Here is a 19,537-nt window from a genome sequence, read left to right as displayed (position 1 = left end):
GAGTCAAAGCTCCAGGCTTGGGGACTTAGGAGGCCACACGACTCCAAGGTTTGGAGTGAGGGTGGGAACTTCAGACTATTGTAAAAGGGCCAGGCCTGTAATCTGGCAAAGTTTCTCTAGCTTTCAATCCACAGGGAAGCTGCCATCTGCAGTCAAACACTGTGTACTTGCTACTCACCACTCTCTTGTCCGGAACCCTCTGGGTAAAAACCTTGTAGAGTCGCCAGCTCTTCCCCAGAATGGGTCCGAACACAAGGGAGGTCCCAATGCACAGCATGGACAGTCTTACCTACAGGTGGAAAGGGACGGGGACAAGAGGCATGAGAGAAACCATTGTCATTCTCCACACATTCTGGTCGGCAAAGCCTCGGCCCACAGAGGGCATGGGACAGAAAGTGGGCCTCACTGACTCAGCATTCCAGGGATTGCCTCCGACAGTGCCCACATCAAAGGCACAAATAACCACCACCAACAGGAGTAAGCTGATTAAAAACCTATGAAAACGTTGGTGTTAAATTTAAAACAAACACTAAGGCTTCACCTACCTGAATGAGAGTTTCCATTGAGCTTCCCACGGAAGCATCTCGACCTTGTAGCCCGAAGAGGTAAGCACTGCTGTAAGTCAGACAACTGCCCAGTAAGGTCACAATGTTCAGATTCGGACTGGACATCTTCACAATCCTGGAGGGAGTCAGGATAAAAGATGCCCACAGTCATGACCCCTTCGCTGGGAGAGGACACAGCTTCCTCACCAGCATCATCTCCGGTGCAGCCTCAGAGGGAAGGGAAAAATGGCAAGAAACCACTTGGTAGCCATCTAAAATATCGCTATAATTTATTTATTTTAAAAGAGATCTAGCCGAAACCGGTTTGGCTCAGTGGATAGAGCATTGGCCTGTGGACTGAAAGGTCCCTGGTTTGATTCCGGTCAAGGGCATGTACCTTGGTTGCGGGCACATCCCCAGTAGGGGGTGTGCAAGAGGCAGCTGATCAATGATTCCTTCTCATCGATGTTTCTAACTCTCTATCCCTCTCTCTTCCTCTCTGTAAAAAATCAATAAAATATATTTTAAAAATAAAATAAAATAAAAGAGATCTAAATTCTGGCACTTCTTGCTTGTGTAACTCCAACTCTTTCAAGAGAAGGCCAAGTTCTAAAAGAGTTAGGTGTTTTCCATGAAGTTTATGGTTACTAAGAGACTGCTGCATGCTAGATTAGTGAATAATCTAGCAGATAGATACCTAAAGAGACACAGTAGAAAACCTTTAGAAACGAGCTGTTGCTGAAACCGGTTTGGCTCAATGGATAGAGCGTTGGTCTGCAGACTAAAAGATCCCAGGTTTGATTCTGATCAAGGGCATGTACCTTGGTTGCGGGCACATCCCCAGTGGGGGGTGTTCAGGAGGCAGCTGGTCGATGATTCTCTCTCATCGATGTTTCTAGTTCTCTGTCCCTCTCCCTTCCTCTCTATAAAAAATCAATAAAATTAAAAAAAGAAAAGAAATGAGCTGTAAACTGCTATTTGGAAAAAAGGCTTGGGATTTTTTTTTTTTTTCATACGCTATTTCTTTATTTGATAAATAAACTGTTTTCCTGTCTCTACCTGACCAAGAGGGAATGAGGAATCAGGGATTGAAAGCAGGGAAAATGGCAGGGGTCTTTTCTTGAGGGGTTTTAAGTACGGTCACAGAGCAATTCAAAGATAAGAGGGCGGTCTCAGACAAACCTCAGACTCAATAGAGGCTCAGGACAAGGTAGAAATGTGTGACTTGGTTAAGCTTAAGGAAAAAAACAGGCTTAAGCTCTTTTTGTTTGTTTGTTTTTGTTATTGATAACAAGAAGTGAAAGTAACTAGTAACAATTAAGGAGGAATGTATAGTTGTATTTAAGATTTTTAATGTAAGTAGTGTATTTTACATAAATGCAATATTTATATTGAATCATATGATAATTATACTTAGTTATACTTTTTATTTTTGATAATATTTGAGGAGGAAAGCATTACTGTCTATATGCCTGTATTACCTGGTTGACAACCTTAAAGTCCAAAGCCAAGGCAGAGCTCTCTGTTTAGTGCAGCCTATTTTAATGGCAGCAAAATATGGAGGAGGCATTAGATAGACAGTTTGCTAGTGCTGGATGTGCAAACATTATAACCACCTGTGGCTCAGTTCATTACTTTGTGGTTGGTAACATGATTACGTCCACACATGTAGCAACACCAAAGCACTGCCCCAGGACGCAGGCTCCAAGCATGGTCACCATAAGCCAGAGTCCAGTTGAACTTTCCCTTGTCTTGGAATAAAACCCTTGATCCCCCCCCCCCCCCCCCCCGCCACCACCACCATTTGAAAACAAAAACAGCTTTCATGTATTCCCCTTATGAAACAGGAATAATAATACCCCTTCCCCTCAGAGCTGTGAGGAGCCAATGAGGCAATATAGCCAAATGTGTGGCATAGGACCTAGCTCGTAGTAAGCATGCTGCCAACACCAGCTGGTGATATTATTAATCTCAACACCTTCCAGGCTTCAGAAACCTCAAAATCACATCTCCTTCTCCTGTTTGTTTACCATCTACTAGTGGCCTGGTGCACGGATTTGTGCACATTGAAAGGAAATTAATTAGAAGAAATATCTTAATACTGTTATTTGCCCTTTCTCTATAATAGAAGTATCAGAAATGAAAGAAAATTAGTAAAATGTATTTGAAAATAATATAATAATTGATTAATCAATAAACAATAACAACATGATATAACAACAAAGACATGATATAAAAACAACAAAAACATGATATAAAAACAATGACTAACAAAATGATTAAACTTATTCTAACACTGAGGCCAGTGTCAGACAGGGACAAATCAATTCTTGGAATCAGAACAACCTCTCCTCTGCAGATCCTATTAATACTTCCACTTCAATTATGTCAGGTCACAATCTTTTGATAATAAATCTAGTGCCATTACAAAGACTTCATTTACTTTTAAGATTTCTCAGTAGCATGATGATTGCACCTACTTTCAATTCTAATTTATGACACATCATTCCAGAAGGAGTAATACTTTTAAGAAATTCGATGGGAAAATTTTCCTTTTTGGCATCATCCATTGAATCTAGTATTATTGTCGATTACACTGTCATCTCTGAGTCTTAATGCTATATCCTTTTCCCAGCCTTTTTCACCATGTGGGAAAAGAATATGATACGTCAGTGCCTGTAATGTAGGAAACAGGATACTGTTTTGTTTCATTTTAGTGGCATTTGGATTGTTGGGATCTTGTTTACAATAAATGAGCAAAAGTCCCTTTCAAAAGAAGGTCCTCTATCTTTGTTTCTGAATATGATGGCAACTTTGGTTGCATGGGGAAAATTATATCCACCCAGATCACTATTATGAACATATTTAATCACCATTGGTACTTCCCTGTACCACTGCCTTCTTTCAGCTTCAGAATGTCAACAAAAACAACCAAATTCACAATCGACAATGACAGATCGAAATACACACATTTGATTCATGCCAGTGAGAGCTTTATATGTATCGCGCATGTGCGTCTAACCTTAGCCTTTTATAGATATAGAACAAACTTGCTTAATTAGACCTGCTTTCTGATGTAGCTAAACTTTTTCCAGCTCAGTGAAACATCGCAATTTCTCTTTAAGGTAATTTTCAGCAACACAGCAGTAAATATCAACACAGAAGCAGATTATTATTGTAGATCATGCAGGGAGAACAAAGGGTAAAGTATTCAACTGCAGCAATGTTTGACTGTATTCTGCACAGTGAGAAAACCTAAAGTCATTTTCAAGGTCCACCATTTCTTCTTTTCAGTCCAGTCAAGTTTCTAAGCTTTCTAAATTTCCATTTTTCTGGCTAATGAAAATAAAATAGGATTCCACTGAGTCTCCTATCTACTTACTCCAGGACTTCTGTGAGGATCAAATGAGATGAGGCACGGGAAAATGCTTCATAGACATTTGGTTACAGTGTAAAGTGTTTCCACGTGAGGCTAGTCCTTGCTAGGGAGAGGAAGCCAGGTGTTGCTACTTGATGTCATTACCCGGATGGTCAGACACTTAGCATATTGGTCTTTTATATAGACAGATTTTTATAGATAGATACACTGTTAGTGGCCAATTTTTTCACTTGTTATTTCAAAATCTCTCCAAATTGTCCCTCCCTCTCCATTCCTGCTACCACATTTATCTAAGATACAATCATGTTAGGATCAACCGGAGGCAGGTGTGACAAATGGAAATCCTGGCTTTGTGTGACTCTGGCAAGTCATTCAACTACTCCTAGGTTCCTGTTTCCTCATGACTGAAATGAAGATAATATCATCTTTCAGATCCACCCTCCAAGTGATGCAGAGATCAAATGAGGCGTGTGCAAAACTCTTTGAAAACTCTAAGGTGATGCAAAAATATTTATTTTTAGATTTTTAGTGTAATCTTTAGCTCTCTGTAACACTGGTTTTCCCATCCTAATACCTCCTGTACATTACTTTCAAACTTATATTTTTTTAAATACCATATTCATCATTTAACAAGAGCATTACGTGTAAAAAGAACATTTTCCTATTGTTTGCCTTATGTCTCCTCTATAAAAATTTAAGATCTCGCCCTAACATCCTCAGTCACCACATCTTCAAATAGTGGGATCGCAGAGTATAATCTTCCCTAGTTTCTTTTTTTTTTTTTTAATAATTTTTAAAAATATATTTTATTGATTTTGTACAGAGAGGAAGTGAGAGAGATAGAGAATTAGAAACATCGATGAGAGAGAGTCATCGAGCAGCTGCCTCTTGCACACCCCCTACTGGGGATATGCCTGCAACTAAGGTACATGCCCTTGACCGGAATCGAACCCGGGTCCCTTCAGTCCCCAAGCTGACGCTCTATCCATTGAGCCAAACCGGTCTCGGCTTCCCTAGTTTCTCTATCTGTTCCCACAAGAAGGGGGAATATGTGGTGAATATTGATTAGCAAAATGAGAACAATGCTAACCAGCAGCTCCACAAAGCATTTGTTAAGAAGAATCATACATCTGAGAGGCCAGTGCTGACAATGAGTCAGAGAGGAGAGCACCGCTGACCTGGGACTGGCCACTCAGTGCAGTCAGAAGCTTGGGCAGTGACACTACCACTGGGTGGGCTCCTACAAGACCAGCAACGAAGGCCATTCTTTCCCGTAGCCACCCACAAGCTCCTGGGCATGAGCAGTAAACATCCGATGACCTCCTCATCAGCAACATTCTGGGTTTTCAGCTACACATCTGTGTTGTGTAGATCAAGATAGGTAGGTTTCTTTCCGAATTCTTTCCTGGAGCCCTTTTATGTGAACCCTGCGGTACAATCAGATCTCCTTTCGTGTAGTTCAGTTCTGCATGAAATCCTCATTTAGAACTCCCCACCTCCTGATTTAGTTAGGAGGAACCAATTTTGTCTCTTTAGACAAAATATAAATGGCATAGTCTTCACATCTCATAAGTTGATGCAAATTCATTTTTCAAACATGCATGACATGAACTTACATATGTATATTTCATAGTAAAAACAATTTTACTGGAAACTTGCCTCAGGAAAAAAAAAAACGAATGGAAAGTGATTTACCTGTTTTGTTTGGCCAAGCTAACACCTGTGAAGACACTGAAAAGTGAATCATCTCCGATTCAGCAGGTGAACAATGTATGTCTGGGGAATGTCTTTGCTACTCTGATGGGAATTCAACCAGCAATGCCATTTATGTTTTTCTCTTAAACCAAAAGGTGAAACTACATTTGCTGAATAGTTTAATCAACCACAAACCCATAATTTCCTCAAAGCAAGAAGATTGAAATATTATATTCTTAATTATAAAGAGCGAGTCACATCTAGTTTACTTGTGCTGAGTTTACAAAGAGAATAAAGCCCACACTGGGTTAGTGACAGCGGAAAAACAAGGTGGGTTTTCTTTTTTAAAGGATTACATAGTGATCTCATTAATTTTCCTTCATTTATTGATTGGCAATATGAGGCAAGAACTTTCTTGACTTTTTTAACCTCAAGTAAGTTTTTAATACATATGAGAAAAATATTCATCTGCATCTGCAGAATTTGTATGAACCTGGATTATCATCCCAATAGTCTATAATGAATTCAGGTGCATAAGGGACATCCATCAGCTTATAGGTATGATGAATTGAAAATCTTTATCAAATATTGGTTTCCGAACTTGGAGGTTTATTATCCTTAGAATCATGGAGGACTGATTGGTCATGCTACTGTTTCTTTTTAATGATGGGTAAGCACTGAGTTTGGAAACTGGGCCTGAAAATGGGGTGAAGGCTACTTCCTGCCTTACTGTGACTGTTAGAAGACTTTCCTAAGATGTCACGGGACCATGCTTTCTAAAAGGCTACATGAGATGGTATCATTGAGTTTTAAACATATCTATAACTAAATATGAATGTCTTTTCAAAATGCATTATAATAAAACAAAGAAGAATAAGTGGTGGAGATTTATTGAATTTCTTTTTCAATACACTATTTTCTGTGCCACAATGAGATTATAAATATATCTCATCTGGATATGTTCTAAACAGCTTTATCGTAATGTTGTCTGGTACATTTCAGCAAATGTGATCATTTTTCTCTCTTGCTTATTTCTCATCTATTAGGTTCTAAATCTGAACCCAATTCAAATTCTGTACACATCAAACTAATTTCTGTAACCTCTAGCCATTTGTATGAAAACTTTGTATCATAAGGGTAACAATCGCCTGGCTCTGCTCCTTCCTCTCCTGCCTGGACTGCCATCTTAGGAGACTTCATTAACCTTTAAACCTCCAAAGTTCTAAATTCTTTAATCATAATGACTTCACCTTATCCCACTTTCAGACACCCAGACCCAGGTCATACTCTGGGTCTTATGATTATTTAGAATGGTACCACTTCAAAAATTTTAACATCAATATCCTACTCTCAGATCACAATCCACCCAAAACTTAACTCCTACTCTTTAAAAAAATTATTTTTCAATTACAGTTGACATTCAATATTATTTTATATTAGTTTCAGGTGTGCAGCATAGTGGTTAGACAATTATCACAATTTACAAAGTGATCCTCTGATAATTCAAGTACCCACCTGACACCATACTTAGTTATTATAATATTATTGACTTATTTCTTATGCTATATTTTACTGTATGTCCCTGTGACTATGTTGTTTCTACCAATCTGTACTTCTTAATTTCTTCACCTTTTTTAAACTCCTCTCCCCTCCCCCGCCTTCTGACAACCATTAGCCTGATCTCTGCATCTATGGGTCTGATTCTGTTTTGTTTGTTCATTTATTTTGTCCTTTAGTTTCCACATATAAGTGAAATCACATGATATTTGTATTTCTCTGACTTATTTCATTTAGCATAACACACTCTAGCTCCATTCATGTTTTTGCAAAAGGTAAGATTTCATTCATTTTTATGACCAAGTAATATTTCATTGTGTATATGTACATATTTTTTTTTATCCACTTGGCTACTGATGGCATTGGGTGCTTCCATATCTTGGCTATTATAAATAATACTGCAATAAACATAGGTGTGCATATATCTTGTTGAATTTCAACTCTGAGTCCCCCCCACTCCATAACCTGTTTCTCTCAAATTCTTCACCAGTTTAGATAATGGCAACTCCTTTTTTTCTATTTGCTTGGACCAAAATCCTGGAGTCATCCTTGACTCTTGCTCACCATCATATCCAAACTGTCACGAAATCCTATTAGCTCCATCCCCGAAATACATCCAGGATCCAACTACTTCTCACCACCTCTGCTGCCACCTCCCTGATGAGTCTTACTTTGCATTTCTCATTTGGATTATTGCAATTGCCTCCTAACTGGTCTCCCTGCTTCTATACTGAACCCTCCCTATGTCTGTTTTCAACACGGCAGCCACAGCAGTGAATCAGATCATGTCACTACTTTGCTCAGGACCCTGCAATGGCTACATCTCACTCCAAGGAAAAGCCCGTCTACAGGCTCACACATTTGGTCCCCATTAGCTCTCTATCTCATTTTCTACTTTGTTCCCTTCCCCCTCCATTCGACATAGGCTTTCTTATTGTTCCTGGAAATACCAGGTACTCATACACTTCAAGGCTTTGAAGTGACTATTCCCCATGCCTGGACTCTTTAATTCACACATCTGTATAGTTTAGTCCCTCTCTCCCTTCATGTCTGTTCAAATGTTACCATCTCAACTAAAGCTACGATGGCAACCCATATAAAGTCACACCCTTTGCCCAGAATTCCAAATCCTTCTGATCCTGCTCTGTTCTCTCCATTCCCATCCCACCTTGGTACTTATTAATTTCTAATTTATTACATAATTTACATATTTATTATTGTTGTTGTTTATTGCTTCTCCCAATTAGAATTTATCATTATATACTCCCAGCACTAGAACTCTACCTCAAATATCAAAGGAACTCATAAATACTTGATGAATGAATGAATGAATGAATCTACCATCTCCCAGTCTCCTCATTTGCTTACCTCTAACACCCTTTCTCACTGACAGCCTGTAGACTTTCAGTTCCTTGGTTCTTTTGCTTTTTCACAGTCTATAAGCCTCTTTCTTTCTCTTCCCAATTTCTAACCTCTGGTTGGTCATCTGAAATGTTCTCTCAACAACACCCAGTTCCCTCTGCAAACAAGCCCTTTTGCTGCACCTGTCCCACAAAACTCTCATCAAAATGAAAATCCATTGTCTGCTTTTACTTCCAGGCAGCTGGGGGATAAAATTATATAACCTTGCAGATTGCTGTCACCAAAATTAATGGCCTCCAACATCAATCAACCAAGTTCATTGTGCTATCAGTCAATATTTTTATTTTTTCTATGGGACATTTCTTAACATTTTCTTTGTAAGTGACTCTTGTCATTGGAGTCAAAGAAATAAGAGCATGTATCTGTCTGATTGGTGCCCCAGGGTATATGAGCATCAATACAATTGTCATGTTATATCCCCAGCTTTTCATGTTTGTCCCACTAAACAGTTTCTATTCCTCAAAATCCAGGCTGTTTCTTATTCTTCTGTATCTCAGGCTTCAGCACAGTCTTTGGAAAGTGGCAAGCATTCCATAACCATTAGCTAGTGAGTAAGTGAATTCATTAATGGCTATGGAAGGCCGATCTTTTCTTCCTTTGTTTATCCTCTTCCCTGATCTCATTTTTCCTTGGCAATGGTCTCTGATGGATGGCGAATGGCTGTAAAGCAGCAGAGATCCCTGACAGTCAGAGGGAAATCGAAGAGCTGGTTCAATGCCTCCGTGTTAAGACAAGAGGGGTACTGGTGGGAGTTTCAGGGGGATCCCTTTGGTCCCTCCTGGAAAAGCTGAGAATTCCCACTGGATACAAAAGGGCCAGATATATTCTGGGGGCTCTGAGTTCGGTGGCCTTCCATAGTCATTGGATTTTGACCACTTGGCAAATCCCCCAACTCCAAACCCTCGCTGAGAACCTCGTCTGGGTGAGCCCCTCCTTAGAGTCCCCAGCAGCATGACGCTGACGGGTCTAAAAATAAACGAGAGAAAGGACCACTGTGCTCCTGGAGCTTCTGCTCTCCCATTTTCTTTGTTTCCAGGAAAGTGCAGCATCTTCGTGGGGGCGGGGTGAGGGGTGCTTTCACAAATGCACACCCACATATGTATTTACTTGTCTCCAATGAGATCAGGCCACTTGAAAGATTCCTTTCTATTGGCCGAGTTCTTCCGGGAGAATTCCCCCAGGCAATGCTTTTGTCCAGCATGTCTCTTACGTCATGTGTCCAGGGCCATGCAGGCCCAGTGATAGGAGGACAGCCCTCATCCAGCAATTGATGGATGAGACCTCATCTTCACGACCACACAGATTAGACTCTCAGCTTACATCTGCTCAGAGGTTAACAACTGCATCCCATCCCGTGGCTTCAGAAAATCTGCTGATCTTGGACTGATTTGCTGCTTGCATCCTTGCAGCCAGTAAATTATCTTTTTTTTTTTCAAGAGCTTACCCATTCAGCTCTGCTTCTTGTCCTGACTGGGCCCGGCGTCTCTAAAATCCACCTGCTTTCCCATAGTCATAAGTACTCGTGAGGAGAGCGAGCTCCTTATCTACTCTTCTGTCAGTTCAGGCCCACAGTTGCTGAAGCTGGAAAGGAACTGAAAGAACAAAGACGTTCTGCCTGCACAGTGCCTAAGTGCTTAGCAGTGGTTGGACCTGATGAAATTCTAGGTCCCTTCCAGCTCTTCCCTTAACTTATTCCAGAGGCAAAATTTTTTCCCCCCTGTCCCTGGCTTTTTTCCATTTCTGCTTTTCTACATTAAGCAGGAACAACTGACTGACCTGGTTACCAGACATGCATTAGGATTCTTTCCCAATCAATCAAGCAAAATATTTAGCTTTTAAGTGCAAAAGAAAACATGCTAAACATCCTGACCTCAAATTCTCATTTAGCAGATGACCTCAATGTCTCCATGCTTTAATTATCTTCTTGTGGCAAACATTAATTAAACAACTCCTAAGTCCCTGCTTGGCAGGCTAAGAAGAACTGGAGGCTGGAAGGCAAATAGAATAATTTCTGTCCTCAGCTAATGAGGGCACCACCTCCCTGGTTTCTAACCTTTTCATGGCAAAGACAATTTTCTTATTCTGTCTTTTCATCTTTCAAAATAAAACAACATTTTAAGATAATGTAAGCAGTTGTTTCCTCGGTATTCACTGGGCTGTGTAACAAAACCTATGCATATGAAGGTATGTTTATTATAGACGCTTATATGTGAATATGCATATGAACTTCCAGTGTAACATTTCAGAATACATAACCCTCCTAGACTATGAACAGACCTACGGACCAAATTTAAAAATGCATCCTTCAAATATTTGTAAAGCTGAAATGTGGAGATTTTGGTATAATGCCAAATGCCATTTCTTCATTATACCAGCTCAAGCCTAGGACAGTGGTGAAAAACATACTGACAGATTCGAGATAAGCTGGAGAATAAGAGGAGAAAAAGCCCCAAAGCGTACCCTTCGTAGGAAAGGAGCCTGTGTGGCTTTAATTGGGAGTTTTATGGCCACACTCCACATCAATTTTATAAAAAAATTAGTTTCCAAATGTACTTTTGTTATGTCTCATGCAATGGTAATCTATTTTAAATTGTTTTTAAATGCCGGGGAGGAAAAACACTAGAAACAAAAAAGTCCTCTTCTCTCGTAAACGCAGACCCTAGAGTGTCAGCAGTGCTGTCATTTATGAAGCAGCGGTTCCAACTTCCCGGCTCCCTGAGCTGTGGGAGAGGGCCTTGGGCAATTCCCGGCAGGAGACTTCTCGTACTTTCCAGAGGGCAGAGCAGATGCCCTGATTTCCAGTGGAGCACGGAGCACCAGCACAATCGGCCACGCAGAACACCCACTCACAGGGAGTCTTCTGTGAAGCAGACATTATCCTTCTGTAAATTCATCTCTTTGAGGCACCAAGGATTTGGCGGCCAGACTGGGGAGGTTTCCTTTCCCTCTTCCATCCTTCCTCTTCCTCGGGTTTGCAGCAGCAGAACTTTGGGCCTTGGTGAGCTTGAGAGGAATCCTGAACAGCTACAGCTGCTGGAATCATTCCTTGCTGGGCTAGAATCTGGGAGTTGCTGATGCGGGACTGGGTGTTACGTAGCTGTGTCCCCATCAGCACCTTCCACAGGGCCCGGAACCTGTGGGAACTTGTTAAATGTTTGCTACCCTGGGTAACTTGTGAGATTTAGAAGGGCTCTTAGAGGTTCAATACTTAGAAGAGATAAAAGAGAGACGGCCCAAAAGGCAGGACCCGCTTGCTCCCACTACTCTGCCCCTGTTAAGTTGCCTAGGAGAGCATTTGAGTTTTAACCACTGATCTGACCTGACGTCCTCATTTTAAGATGAAGGGACCTGCGTACAGTTTTACAGCCATCTAGGGATCACATTGTAATCCAGATGTCCTGACTCCTGGTTCCCTCCAGTGTTTTCTCACTTCCCCCTTAGTTTACCCCAGCCGCCTGGGTCCAGTGTCCATGCTCCTGGCCAATGAATTTCTGTGAGGGACCTGTCCTACCCCAGTTTCTAACGTCCAGCAGCAGTGCTGGTAGGCCGATGGTTTTCACCTGCCCCTCAATTGAGCCTCCTCAAAGGCCCCATTTAGCTGGCATTTACCAAGAGGAGACACAGGGGAAGTCCTGAGAGCGCTGGAGTGCCTTTTGATTCTCATTGCTGGCATGGACCGCAGACCTTGGCGGGGTTCCCTTTCTGACTCCTGGCTTTACCTACTGGCTGGAACCCCAGGCTGAATTCTTGCTACCATCGGCTCTGGGCTCTTGGTTTCCATCATTGTCTAGTGGCCCCAAGTTTTGGCCCAGCAATGGTCTAGAAGTGCCTGCACTGGGCTGTGAGGGGAGTTGTATGTTCTGTCCTGTAGTCTGATGTGAAAGGAACAACTGTTAGACACTCGCTCTGTGCGTGTTTAAGCAGCTTTCACGAATTTATACTGAGGTAGCGTGATGTAGTGGAAAAAGCATGGGCTTTGAAATCAGACTGACTACATTTACTAGCTGTGTTTGGCAGGTTTTTCACCTGAGAATGTGGAAGATAATATTTATCTTGCTGAGTGCTATACAGGTTAAAGATCTTAAGTGAAAGTACATAAGAGGCCTGTTATAGAAAGTAACAACTATCAATTTTAAGTTACATTATCTGTATTTACATATATAGGGACTAAGTCCCAATTTTATGAAGAATTCAAATACTGAAGGATCCTGAAATATATCTCTATATCTATCTATCTGTCTATCTATCTTTCACTTTATTTATCATTGTCATTTAAAACTTGATTTTATAAAACACAAAAAGAGATTTTTAAGAGTTTTCTAAGTATTTTTGACTCATCTAAAATATATTACAGATGAATCTGACTACATGCTTTTTCTATCTCTTAGAATATTGGTAATGATATTAATAATGTTAGAAAGAGTAGCCCAGCCCTAGCTGATTTGGCTCAGTGGCTAGAGCATTGGCCTGTGGCTGAAGGGTCCTGGGTTCAATTCTGGTCTAGGGTACGTATTTCAGTTGCAGGCTCCTTCCTGTCCAAGGCCCTAGTCAGGGCTCTGAAGGAGGCAACCAATCGATGTATTTCTCTCACATCAATGTTTCACTCTGTCTTTCCCTCTCATCCACTCTCCCCAAAAATCAATGGAAAAATATTCTCGGTGAGGATTTAAAAAAAAAAAAAGAGTAGCCAAGATTGATTACATATTTACTATGTGCTGGGCAGTTGTTCTACCTGTCCAATCTAACGCAGTCTTCACAGCATTCTGAGATAAGCAGTGTCATGTTCCTATTTTGCAGTAGGGAAATGGGATTCAGCAAAGTTCAATACAGAGATCAAGTCGCACGACGAGTAAATGGCGGAGCTGGGATTTGAGGTGGAGTTTGATTCCAGGGCCTGAGTGCTGATGCCTTTTACGACTAATCTTTCGCTCACCACACACTTAACCCTTTGTGAACATTGTTAAGAATGAGCCCAATCCCTCTCTCCGTTTTCCCAGTTGGACCTATTGAGGAAAGGCTTTCATTTCCCTCTTCACCCCAACCCAGAAGGCGTGAGCTGGGACTGGAGGGAGGCTAGGGAGTCTGGGCCAAGTTCTAACAATTGGTCTCCACGGCAGGACTCTCCTCTTTCCTCCTTTCCCACCTCTGCCTGGCAGGGAGCGTGCCTGCCCTCCCCGGACCCCATTTTAGCTTTACGTCAAGAAATGCTTCCTAATCCAGCTTTTACCAGAAATCCCTGTGCTTTCTTTTTCTCAGAAAAGTTTTTATTTTGAAATTATTTAAAGCTCACAAGAAATTGCAAAACAGAAAAGAGACTTTCACCCAGCTTTCTCCAAAGATAACATCTTACATAAGGAGAGCCCACTAGCAACCCAGGAAACTGGCATGGGCACAATACTATTAACTCTACATCCGATTTACATTTCACATTTTTAAAAAAATATATGTTTCATTGGATTTTTTACAGAGAAGAAGGGAGAGGGATAGAGTCAGAAACATTGATGAGAGAGAAACATCAATCAGCTGCCTCCTGAATGCCTCCCTACTGGGGATGTGCCCAACCAAGGTACATGCCCTTGACCTTGAGTCCTCAGGCCGATGCTCTATCCACTGAGCCAAACTGGTTAGGGCTATTTCACATTTTTTTACATGTGCTCTGTGTGTGTGCATGTGTGTGTGTGTGCGCATGTGTGTGGAGTGCTATGAAATTTATCACATGTATGGATTAACATAACTACCACCACAATCAGTAAACTGAACTGTTCCAACATGCAAAGAAAACAAGACATCCCTCAAACTACCCCCTTATCTATATATATAAAAGCCTAAGCGACCATTGCAACCGAATGACCAGAATGACTGGCGCCACCTGTTGACCAGTTGCTATGATGCGCACTGACCACCAGGGGGCAGACGCTCAGCGCAGGAGCTGCTCCCTGGTGGTCATTGCACTGCCACAGCCAACTTCCCATGACCCCTCCCCCTAGCCAGCCAACCTCCCCCAACCCTGCCCCCTGGTCAGCCCCCACAGCCCCTCCTCCTGGCTGCCCACTTCCCCATAGGCCCCAATTGGGGGGTTGGCCAGCCAACCTCCTGCAGTCCCTCTCCCTGGCTGGCCAGCCCCCCTGATAGGCCTGGATCACTGGCCAGGCCGAGGGACCCCACCCATGCACGAATTGATTGCTCCTTTTTATTGTTGGGCAGTATATGGACAATCCATAGTTCGGTACCCATTCACCTGTTGAAGGAGGTTCAGGTTGGTTCTAGTTTTTGATTATTACAAAGAAAGTTTCTGTGTTTGTGTTCAGGTTTTTGTGTAAACATAGTTTTCATTTCTCTAGGGCAAATACCCATTGCTGAATTACCCAATGAGTGTATTTTTCATTTTTGTATCAATCTGCCAAACTGTTTTCCACAACAGCAGTAACATTTCACATACCTGCCAGTAATGTAGGAGAGATCCAGTTTTTCTGCATTCTTGCTGACACTTGGTATTGTCAGGATGTGTGCTTTTGGCTTGTGTGGCACACATCAGTCTTTAAGAGTAAAAACCTTGGACATCATTATCAGCCCTGTGTGTTTCTATGCACTCTTCTAGACTGGATCCTTGAGGGATGTGAAGTATGTTTCAGGCTCTGAATTCTAACCAAGCACCTCCTATGTGTCAGACACGGTGGCAAATGCCAGGAAACACACAAAAATATTGTATTTGATGTTGAGGACTCAATATGTAACAGAGGAGAATAACAAATGACTAGCTAAATGTGATTACAAAAGACTAAATAGGTAAATATGTGGTAAGTAATATAGGTACATGGCAAGTGCTATGGGCATTGATAAAGGAACTGGGCCTTAAGACAGTAGCTCTCAAATTTCAGAATTGATACAAATCACCTAAAAAGCTTGTTAAAATACAGATCTGCTCATCATCCCCAAGTTTCAGATTCAGTAGGGTCTAGGGTAGGTATCCACAAATTTGTATTTCTTACAAGTTCCAAATGATACTGATGCTATTGGTCCAGGGACCACATTTTGATGGACATGAGTTTGTTTTACATGATGAATGTTTGTCAGGTGAAAAGTGAGGAGAGTCATGAAACAAGAAAAAGTGTGAACAAAGGTTTGGTGATGCAAATGCATGGCATCCTTGAGGAATGGCCATTACCTTGTATGAGGAAAGCACAAATTAATTTAAAGAGAATAAGCAAAAATTGTATTATAGATGAAGACCAGATTATAAAAGATCTTCAATGCTCACCTAAGGAGCTATGTAGGCAGTAAAAGTCTATGTTGAAAAAACAGGTCTGTTTTTGAAAATAAAAATAAAAAATACTGGCCACAGGATAGTAGCTAAATTGGAAATTGAAAAGACCAGTAATGGCCATTCCTCAAGGATGCCATGCACTTGCATCACCAATTATTCAGATGAAAAGTAGGTCAGGGCTACATTTGGGCAATGGACATGAACAACAGGAGACAGATATGGGAGATGTTTGAGAGATTTGATATTTGCGATTTGGTGAATAACTGGATGTGTAATAGAGGAATTACACATGAGGAATAGATAGCAAATAATGTTATTAACAGATAGGGAAGACACAGACATAGAGAAAGATTAAGGTATGCTGTGAATCTGGTTTTTTGATCACCAAAGGTGAATTGACTGAGGAACATCCATCTGACAATATCAACTAGGAAGTTAGGAAATGGGATTTGAAAAGTCAGGGCTTGGAGATCAAGGCCAGGTGAGGCATATAGTGTAAGAAGTGAAGCAAGACTGGAACCCAGGGTGATATCAATGTTACATGGGTAGATAGGGTTCAGGAGCCAGTGAAAGTAGCTGGTAAGAAACAGAGAGGTAAAACTAGGGCATTTGTATATGGTAAGGTCGAGAAAAGAGGTTTTAGAAAGGAGGAACAGAGAAAATGGTTCAGTATTATATGGCTTGAGGCTAAACAGGGTGGAGGCTAATAGATGTATTGATTTAATAACTTGGCAAGGGACCTGTTAGTGGAATTAGGGCATGGGGTGAAGAATGAGTTGGAAACGAGGAAGTGGAGGTGGCTAGTGAAATCACCCTTTTATGTCGCTTGGTGTTACTAGGAAGCCAGAGGGCTGGGGCAGTAGCTTCAGGGAGAGTTATAATCAAGAGACACATTTCTTCCAGAAGCCTTCAAATGTCTCAAGAGGAATGCCAATGGGTTCTAGTGATTAATCAGTGTTTATTTGTCTACCTGACTCAAAATATGCAAAACACAAAAAAGCTATTTGATCAACAACTACTGATCCATCCATCCATAGGGGGATAATTGTGTATGTAATCATTCAATACATTTAGAGGCACATAAGTAGTTTAGTCTTATTGTCTTTTGGCTTCTGAGCACTTCTTATGCCCGTTATTACCATCAAAAGATCCCACCATTGTTCGAGCTTTTTCCTTTTAATACATTTAAATAATCCCTTTATGTGTTTTGAACTCTCTTCAAAGGTGCTTCTCAAAGTCCTTTTTCCTATTTTGCATCTAACCTGACAGACAGTGGTTCTATGCTCTCTGGGAAGTTTTTTACATTCTTTTTTTTAAAAAATATATATTTTATTGATTTTTCACAGAGAGGAAGAGAGAGGGATAGAGAATTAGAAACATCGATGAGAGAGAATCATTGATCAGCTGCCTCCTGCACATCCTCCAACCAAGGTACATGCCTTTGACTGGAATCAAACCTGGGACCTTTCAGTCTGCAGGCCGACGCTCTATCCACTGAGCCAAACTGGCTTCGGCTACATTCCTAAAGAGATGTCATTTTCCCTACACTGTGTTTCTTCCTATGACTCCACCTTTCAGTTTTCTCCTGGCCAACAGTCACATTTTGTTAGTTTCTTTCTGGACACTGAATTATTGAGCTAAATTTTTTGGGATTCAACTGTATCATGATTGCTCACATTTATTGGCTCACTCACAGTTGCCTCCTAAGACCAACCTTTAGTCACTAGGCAAAAACCACAGCCAAGACATTTTCTCTCATTGTAATTGGTTTGGAACTCCCTGTTATGGAGAAGTTCATCCTATTAAAAATTATTTTTAAAAAAGTTCATCTCTACCTCTTGAACTGTTTAGGCTTTTTATAATTCACATTTAGTTTAATTATTTTTAATACCTGTTATGATTTCTAAGTTCCTAAATGTTTAATGTTTCTATATCGATATTATCAGCTTGGTCATCTAGTCTAGAGCACTTGTTCTCAAACATTGGAATTGCCTGCAAATTTTGTTTTTTAAATGCTGCTAGAGGACTACCCCCAGATACTCTAATTTAATTGGTTTACCGTGTAGCCTGGGTATCAAGATTTTTTAAAAGCTCCCTAGAAGATTTTAACATGAACCAAATTTGAGAAATCACTGGTTTAAGTATATTCAAAGATAAACAATGTACTTTAAAAATTATCAAAGAATTTGAATAGAAATCTCTCCAAAGAATGTATATAAATGGCCAAAAAGATGGTCAATGTTATTAGCCATCAGGGAGGTGCAAACCAAAATCACAATGATTTGAATAGAATAAAAATCACAAAACCACTTTGTTGGCTAAAATAAAAAAGACAGATGACAGCAAGTGTTGATAATGATGTGGAGAAATGGAAACCACCACCCCTCACCCCATACCTTCCAGATGAGTCTGTAAAAAGGTACAGTCACTTTAGAAAACAGATTTGCATGTAAATACAGACCTACCATATGACCTAGCAATTCCATTCCTAGGTATATACCCAAGCTAAACAAAATCACACAACTAAACAAAAACTTGTACATGAATGGTCAGAGCATCATATTATTTTTAATAGCTAAAAAATGGAAACAAATACTTACCAAGTGATGAATGGAAAAACAAAATGTGGAATATGCATAAAACAGAACATTATTCATAAAAAAAAAGAAAGAAAGAAAGAAAGAAAGAAAGAAAGAAAGAAAGAAAGAAAGAAAGAAAGGAGGTACTGCTTTCTACTACAATATGGATAAACCCTATAATCATTATGCTAACATTCTGCTAAGTGAAAGAAGCCAGACACAATGGGCCACATGCTTTTATGATTCAGCTAGAGGCCCAGTGCATGAAATCTTGCACAGTAGGGTCCCTAGGGATTGCCAGCTGCTGGCTGGACCTCCCTTCCCTGGTCAAAATCCTGGTTGAACTCTAGGTTAAATTCTCAGTGGAGGGGAAAATTTGTATATTAGGCTTTTATTGTATAAGACTTATGTGCATGGATCAGATTAGTCAAATCTATAGGGACAGAAAATAGACTAGTAGGAGGGGGGAATAAAGTAAATAGACTAGTAGTTGCCAGCAGCTGAATGGAAGGAGGAATAGAAGGAGACTGCAAATGAGTATAAGGTTTTTTGGTAATAAAAATGTTCTGGAATCAGACAGTGCTGATGATTGCCCAACTTTGTAAGTATACTAAAAACTACTGACCTATACACTTTACAAAGGTAAATTTAAATTGTATGTGAATTATAACTCAAAAGAAAAAAGAATAAGTATATTCCTATTGTTATGTGTATGGAAATTGTTTACCAATGGAGATGAGAAAGACTCCCTTTGCCAATAACATTTCTATTTTACTGTTGCTTGTTGTATGATTCACATAAACCAAGGCTATCTCCTCCCTCTTTTTCTGAGTCTTTAAAATCCAAAGCAAAGTCTCACAGTGTGCTAGAATGAAACATCTGGCTTTGTTTATAAAGGAAAATGAATTTCAGAGAAGGAAAACTAGCATGTCAGGATCTCTATTAAATGAAGACAGACTATTATGCAGCCTTGAAAGAGGAAGGTCAATGGGGATGTGATAGAAACCTATTAAATCACTCAGAGGTCTTGAGAATGGTAGAATGAAATTCTGGAATAGCTGAAAGAGCGGATACCACTTTAGATATAAAAAAATAA

At 40.5% G+C, this 19,537-nt stretch overlaps 1 protein-coding gene across 2 annotated transcripts in view; it reads right to left on the bottom strand.

Moving 5' to 3' along the window:
- The window catches only part of GPR156 (G protein-coupled receptor 156), an 82,864-nt gene that overhangs the window by 23,955 nt on the left and 39,372 nt on the right, over positions 1-19,537 (bottom strand). For both annotated transcript variants that reach the window (XM_084871568.1, XM_084871569.1), the window contains exons 4-5: positions 546-681; positions 179-289 (exon numbers count right to left, since the gene is read on the bottom strand). In XM_084871568.1, the coding sequence (XP_084727694.1) occupies positions 179-289; positions 546-681 (247 nt within the window). The remainder of the gene's footprint in view (positions 1-178; positions 290-545; positions 682-19,537) is intronic.

The sequence above is a fragment of the Pipistrellus hanaki genome, assembly GCF_964339955.1.
Source record: "Pipistrellus hanaki genome assembly, chromosome: 2".
NCBI lineage: Eukaryota > Metazoa > Chordata > Mammalia > Chiroptera > Vespertilionidae > Pipistrellus > Pipistrellus hanaki.
Note: the sequence above shows the minus strand (reverse complement) of the source record. Positions and strands in the feature narration are given on the sequence as shown.